Source organism: Vigna angularis, chromosome 2 (genome assembly GCF_016808095.1).
Source record: "Vigna angularis cultivar LongXiaoDou No.4 chromosome 2, ASM1680809v1, whole genome shotgun sequence".
Taxonomy (NCBI): Eukaryota; Viridiplantae; Streptophyta; class Magnoliopsida; order Fabales; family Fabaceae; genus Vigna; species Vigna angularis.
The window spans coordinates 24,005,203-24,012,653 of NC_068971.1; the positions used below are offsets into that span (position 1 = coordinate 24,005,203).

Consider the following 7,451-nt stretch of genomic DNA (forward strand, 5'->3'; position numbering starts at 1 on the left):
GATTATCCAAAAATAATTACTGAAAATATCATGTTATCTAAGCCTAATAAATTAGAAAACACAGATGAAATAAATACAGAGTTTGGGTTTTGTGCATTGGTGCAGTCTAGTGTATTGATTGCATAAAGAGAAACAGAGGAGAGTATGCCACGTGGAAAAAGAAGAAAGAGAGAGAGAAACAAAGTAGTTAATGGCAGTTAGAGCGGTGGTAAGTTGGTTACTCCTAGTTACTCCTTCCCCTGATTAACTTAACCCTGGTTAAGTATGAGTCTCTCCCTCTACCTTCTCTCTTTCTCTTCACATGTACGTGCCTTGCTATTTAAACCCCTCTTCCTCACCTCCTTCTCTGGCTCCACCCTTTTTCTCTCCTCCTCCCTCTCACAACGTTAACAACCAACACCAAGCTACAACAACAACAAGGAACAGTACTTTGTGTTGGGAGAATCTTCCAAACCCACGCAGAAGAGCAATGGAGTCATTGTCTCTCAGACTCTTCACTCTCACCGTTCTGCTTGCGGTGTTGTTTTCTGCTGCCTCCAACGCAGTCAATGAAAGTGAGATCACCAAACACAAGGCCACAGAATCAAGGTATCTCGGCCAAAGAAATGCTTCAAGCTTCTGCCTTCGTCCCTGCTTCAAATTCTATGAGTTTTATTTATTTACTTTTTGTTTTAGATTATTTGTTTTCTAGAGTCTGATTTCAGCAATGCTTTTCTCTCGGATTGAACAGGGATGTGGTTGAGGAAAAGAAGTTGCGTAGTCAGAGCTTGAAGAATTCGTCTATGGCAGAAAGGTTAGTATTTTGTTTACTGCTTCTACGATTTATTCACGTTGTGGTTCTAACAATCTGGCCTTCCACGTGGAATGGGGAAAATGAGAGCTGATGGATTTGGGCGAGCTGTGTTTTCAGCTCGGAAGTGAACCAACCTGAGCCGTGGATTAATTCTGTTAAGGAGTTTACTTGGTTATCGTTTAAGCGATGTCGTTTTAGTGTTCTGCGATTTGTGGAGTGTTGTTGATTTTTTATTGTCTGTTTTCAGTTTGGAGGATGCTTTGAATGAACATGCAATTGATAATCCAGAGGAGATTGCTTCTATGGTTGATGAGTAATATTTCTTTTTATTTCTCTTTCTCTTTTTCCTCTGTTTCTGTGTGTTAAGTCATTTTTATTTTATAAATTTTTGCTTTGTTTTCTAGTGATATTATTGGTTGCTTTATGTTCATCTCATTATAGGTCATGTGCTACGTAGATTACTTTAACTGTTTATAATTTTTTTATTTGCTTGGAGAAGAGGGCTCACATGATCATTTAACAGAATATAAGGATCAACAGAGAATCAGCATAGCAAACCCACTTGGCTTTAGTATTATTAATGTAGTAATAGTTATTGAGATGCAGGACCAAAGAAGGAAAATATATACACTTGATTACTTCTCGTGAATCCTACTGTTGGAATAATAATATTGGATAGTAACCTTTTCATTCTCTTTTGGTGAATTTTGCCTTTAAGAAAACTCTGTCAAAGGGGTTAATTTAGCCATGTTTTATATGAAAGCTACAAGCTATGTATATGTGTTCTTCTTTTGATAATTAAGAGGGTATCCCAACGACTTTCCGTTATTGAGCTTACCCCAACATCTACCCTGTTTATTACAGGGTTAAGATACAACCGATAAATATCCACATCACAACAAATGCAAAGGGATTTAGAGCAAATTTCCTTGTTGGAACAAATATCACTTCTGCAAAACAAAATCTCCTGAAAAGTTCTAAACTAATAATTGATTGGGAAGGACCTACTCTCTTTTTGAAAGATTATATTAGAGTACTAATGTTACGTGAACTGTATCAGAAGATAAATCTTTAATGCTCGAAATTGTCATCTGTAGGAAAACTTTTAGTCTATAGTTTTATCACACGATAGTTTAGAATCATGTGTAAAAAAACCGAGAAAAATAATGGTATTTGATTCCACGATTTGTGACCTTATTCTTTGATGCCTATCACACAGTGACGTATTTAGCAGGGTTGTTATTCCATTTGGTCACAGTGCCATTAGGTTTCAAAATTCTTTCTTTTTTTCACCATTAATAAATGTAGTCCATGCTTTAGTTACTCCTTCACGTTGTGAAGTATTGCCTTACACGGTTCTAAGGAATCAACCACCATGTTCTATGCAGATGAGATCTCTTAAAAATTGAAGCGTTTATATTCTATTTGCCAGCTTAACCACATGCCAGTGTCTCGAGATCCGACCATTTCATTGATGATAAGTTTTTTGTCTTTTTTTTATTTCCTTATCCTAAAATTTCCTTTCCAAGTACAAACACCTTGTTGTACCTCAGTCCAAGTTTCATGACTAATGACTTCAATAAGTCATAGAGTCTTGGTTTATACCTGTCATTTCCCTTCCTCTTCACATTTTTAGGCTAATGGTCCCCTTAATTGCTTCCCTAATCACATTCACCGGTAGCCAGTAGGTGAAATTTATTTCCTTCTTGATTCGGTAAACAAAAATATTTTAAATATATAACTAGCATAAATTAAATTCCTTTATTAATATCTAATACATGACCTATAGGAAAGTCTTCATACATACTGCATGGATATATAGTTTTAAGCATGATGAAAATGAAAATAATCAAAATCATTAGAATCACTCTGCATTCTTCAATTGGTATGGATAAACTAATTGCATCATCCCTTCCACATGATGATTTGGTCCTACAAATCAGTAGATAAAAAGAATTCTTTGTGCATCATTGATTGCATTTGCCCTGTTTACATTTCTGGCAGTAGAACAAAATATACAAAGTTGAATTCAGATTGTTGGGAACTTCTGCAGCTCCCATTCCTACATCTTCCAACAGGGTAGGGTAATGCACATGAATGATGTTTCTCACTCCAGCCTGTCTGCAAGAAATAGCTCCAAAATGCAGATCAGATCTGTTTCCACCGTAACACTTTCTAGTCATAGTTGTATTTTGGTTGATCCTGCACCTGCTGTCTGTCTGACACATTATGCTATTCAATGAGACCTCCATGAGATTATTAAATGACTGTCATTCAGGAACTTAATAATGACGCTTTTCGCCACCGACACCCTAAAGTACCAAGCAGAAACTAGATCTCCCCCCACCTTCACATTTATTTCTACCAGATCATTTATGCTTGATTCCAACCCCCGATTTTCCGTATGCACCGTATCATTCTATCCATGTAGACCCACATGACCGACCCACCACTCCTCCCACCATGCATAAACATCAATGTTAAATTCACTCCCACTTGCCTAGTAAACTGTTCATCATTAACTCATTTTAATTTTCAATTCATTCTTTCATCTCATCACGTGATGATACCCTATCATATCACTAAAATTATTTATCAACTGTAACTAACACTTTAGTTTTTTCCTCCAAATTCTTATCGTAACATGCTACAAATCTTATACAAGTGTTGCACTAGACACGAGTCATGTAACATAAGAGCCTATGGATGTACATAATTCTAAATATCCATATTCATCGTAATCAAATTGTCTGATGTGAATAACAAAAGAACAGGCTGTCATAGTCATAAATTTTTTTTATTTCATCATACTTCTGCTTTCTTCTCTCTCTCTCTCTCTCTCTCTCTCTCTCTCTCTCTCTCTCTCTCTTTTATCATGTCATTTTATCAGTTTCTTTCTCTTTTTATTTCTCCTTTCATCAACCTCTATATTCCAAGTTTAGAAGAAATTTTTATTAACCTTTTTTGCATAATACATACTTAAGTAACATTAATTATTTTCATAGAATATAAACTTAAATAGTAGTTAAGACTACTATGACGAAAAAAGAACAGAATTATTGACAACGTACGTGTCTTTTTAATTAATTTACGTATGACTCAAAACAGGAGCATCCGCAATTCGACGGCTCGAAGGAATCTGAATTTCTTCTCATGCGGGACGGGGAACCCAATCGATGACTGCTGGCGGTGCGACAAGCGGTGGTACCTCCGGCGAAAGAAGCTCGCCAACTGCGGCATCGGCTTCGGCCGCAACGCGATCGGCGGGCGCGACGGCCGCTACTACGTGGTGACGAATCCGAACGACGACGACCCCGTGAACCCGAAACCGGGAACGCTCCGGCACGCCGTGATTCAGGACCAACCCCTGTGGATCGTGTTCAAGAGGGACATGGTGATCACACTGAAGCAGGAGCTGATAATGAACAGCTTCAAGACCATCGACGGGCGCGGCGTCAACGTCCACATCGCCTACGGCGCGTGCATAACCATCCAGTTCATCACCAACGTCATCATCCACGGCCTCCACATTCACGACTGCAAGCCAACGGGCAACGCCATGGTTCGCAGCTCCCCCTCCCACTACGGATGGAGAACGCTCGCTGACGGGGATGGCATCTCCATCTTTGGTTCAAGCCACATTTGGATCGACCATAACTCCCTCTCCAGTTGCTCTGATGGACTCGTCGACGCCATTATGGGCTCCACTGCCATTACCATCTCCAACAACTACTTCACCCACCACAACGAGGTATACCCCTAGTTAAGACAAACACCACATTCTCTTCTTTCTTTCATTTTTAATAATGTTTAATCAAACAAAAATAAATATGCTTGTCTTTTTCATGTTTCCTTTTAGTTCAAACACAGATCTTGCTAACCAGTGTTGGAAGATATAAGCGAAAATATTAAAAACAAAAAGAACTCTTTTTTATTAAAAATTACAAAAGACAATATTTTTATGTATCCTAGTAAAAAAAAAAAAAACTCCTGTAAACCAAGCATTAAAATATTCGTGAATGTTAATTTCTTTTAAAATATACGAACCAATCAAATAGTAAAATTATTAAAAAAATCGTTAATATATCGTACTCCTTTCTTTTAATTGACTTTAAAATTCTACAGGTCATGCTTCTGGGTCACAGTGACTCTTATGTCCGCGACAAGCAGATGCAAGTGACCATTGCTTACAACCATTTTGGGGAGGGACTTATCCAAAGGATGCCCAGGTAACTAACATCTTTTAAGCAGGCAAGAGGTCAATTTTGTTTGACTTTTACTTTTAAATTTTGCCAACCAGTTACTGATCACCTTTTGATATTTGGCAATCTATAATTGAATGATTGAATAACTTTTTACCTTATCAAGATCACAAGTAAATTATACTTTGATTTTTCCTTTTGAGAGGTGTGGGGTCGGGTGTTTGCATCCTAGGGTCCTCCATTGACCCGCTTGCCTGATGTTTTCTGTTGGTCTCTGGAAGCCCATCTAAGTTTATCAAGTTCTAATACTTGGCTCAACAAACAGTCCAAATTAAAAGTCCATTAATTTTTACAACAGACCAATCAACGTTGGACCCTTGCGCTCCTACAATTTCCATTTCCATGCAATGACGTCGCACATATACTAACAATTTATATATGTTAATAAGGAATTGTTTATGGACAACGCAGGTGCAGACACGGGTATTTCCACGTGGTTAACAATGACTATACCCACTGGGAAATGTATGCAATTGGTGGCAGTGCTGATCCCACAATTAACAGCCAAGGCAACAGATACCTTGCTCCTTTGAACCCTTTTGCCAAAGAGGTAAAATGCTTACACATGCAATGTTGTTACCTGTGGAAAAATGTTGTTGATTATTGACTATGATGATGATGATGATGATGATAATGAAGTTTTTCATTAAAAATGGGAAATTGAATGTGAACAGGTAACAAAGAGAGTAGACACGGGTGCATCCGTATGGAAAAGTTGGAATTGGAGGTCTGAAGGAGACCTTTTGCTGAATGGAGCCTATTTCACCTCTTCGGGAGCAGGAGCTGCAGCGAGCTATGCTAGAGCCTCAAGTTTGGGGGCGAAATCATCTTCTTTGGTTGGTACCCTTACCTCTGGAGCTGGTGTTCTTAACTGTCGCAGGGGTAACATGTGTTAATATCAAACACACTACAACCAAAGGAAAACCCAATTGAAACACCCGAAGAATACCTAAAACATAAAAATGAGGCAGAGAAAAGCATAAAGTAAAAAGGAAGAAAGAAAAGTTTTCATTCTTTTTCCTCTTATTATTCCGTTGTTATAGATGTACTGATTGGTTTGCACATGCGGCAACTGTGATCGCAGCCGTTGTTTGTCTTCTGACTAGTTAGATATCTGGGGGGACACTGTACATTTTATGTGAACTGTTATCAAATTGATAACAGTGATTGCTTAAAAGGCATGAGAGATTTCCCTATAATTTTCCAAGGGAAACTAAGTCTATTCTCTCTTCCCCTTAGTTTCTTTCTGTCTTCCCATGTATCCTCTATTGTATCGTCTTACTACTTACTACACCTTCATTATGTCCGTGTCCTTCGTTTAGTTAAACGCTTCATTTGTCCATAATGAAATGGGCAAAAAGGAAGGGAAGAGATAAAAAGGAATGTATTACTCAAATACTTGTTGCTTCTCTATTTCTTTAAATCAGAATTTATCATCTTCTACTTATGCCTTTCTTATCTTCTTAATGCATTTCCTTTTCATATTATCTTTCATTTTTATGCTTTATGCCTTTAATCCATTCACCTACCTAGCAACTAGACTCAAAACGAAACATATATAATGCTTTTTAAAAGTTTACTTTATTTCATTTATTGAAATAAATTCACAACAAATGTATTTCACTACAACATTCATAAAATGCACACGTTACTTAAAATAACCCAAAATATTATCATTCAATCGCTAACACCTAGTAAACACACATTATTAAAAGTAATACATGTTTTATAATTTTTTAATATTTACTCCGTTATGCTACAATAAATTTCTTCTAAGTGACACTTACTATTTATATTTATACTTCTTAATTTTATAATACGTTTTTTTTGTTTATATTTTTAAAGTATATTTATAAGTTAGGATCATGTAAAGTTAATTGAATTGAATTCATGTCCACTTATCATATCTAACCAAAATTAAGTTGAATCAAGGTTGAAGTTGCGATGTTAAGGATTTAAATAAATAAAATTTGAAATCTTTAATATTTTTGTTGATGTTGATGAATTTCATTTATTTCGACTAATAATGATAAAAAAATCTTAAACCTTTTAAAAAAAATGTAATTATGAGCGAGAATTATATATATATATATATATATATATATATATATATATATTAATTCATTTTCATATTTTCTAATCTATTTACATTGGTTATATTCCTTTTTGCTTATTTTAATAAAAATGATAAAATTGTTACACTCATATACATCTTCATCCTATATAGGAGAGCTCTATGCCATGATATAAATAATGTTTTCTGGTTTACAATGGAGTATAGATGCCTAGAATAATAATGACTTTCAAAGGACAAAGTTCATCATTTCTAACATTTCGTGACAGATGAGCTACATTATCTCGGGTCCTATTGTTGTTTTTTCCACATTTCTTGCAAT

The 7,451-nt window shown here is 36.1% G+C and overlaps 1 protein-coding gene across 1 annotated transcript; it reads left to right on the plus strand.

The window, feature by feature from the left end:
• The first annotated feature begins 333 nt into the window (after positions 1-333).
• LOC108326989 (probable pectate lyase 8) lies at positions 334-6,502 on the plus strand. The gene is made up of 7 exons (XM_017560632.2): positions 334-588; positions 731-793; positions 1,041-1,106; positions 3,902-4,544; positions 4,919-5,022; positions 5,467-5,605; positions 5,730-6,502. The coding sequence occupies exons 1-7, from the start codon at positions 470-472 to the stop codon at positions 5,949-5,951; spliced, it is 1,356 nt and encodes a 451-aa protein (XP_017416121.1). The 5' UTR covers positions 334-469; the 3' UTR covers positions 5,952-6,502.
• Positions 6,503-7,451: the final 949 nt, after the last annotated feature.

What these genes read in the sequence shown, in the direction of transcription:
- LOC108326989 (XM_017560632.2), top strand. Translation starts at nt 470, where the DNA reads ATGGAGTCATTGTCTCTCAGACTCTTCACTCTCACCGTTCTGCTTGCG. An exon ending in AATTCGTCTATGGCAGAAAG is followed by an intron (nt 794 to 1,040) that starts GTTAGTATTTTG and finishes GTCTGTTTTCAG; the next exon opens with TTTGGAGGATGCTTTGAATG. An exon ending in TGAACCCTTTTGCCAAAGAG is followed by an intron (nt 5,606 to 5,729) that starts GTAAAATGCTTA and finishes GAATGTGAACAG; the next exon opens with GTAACAAAGAGAGTAGACAC.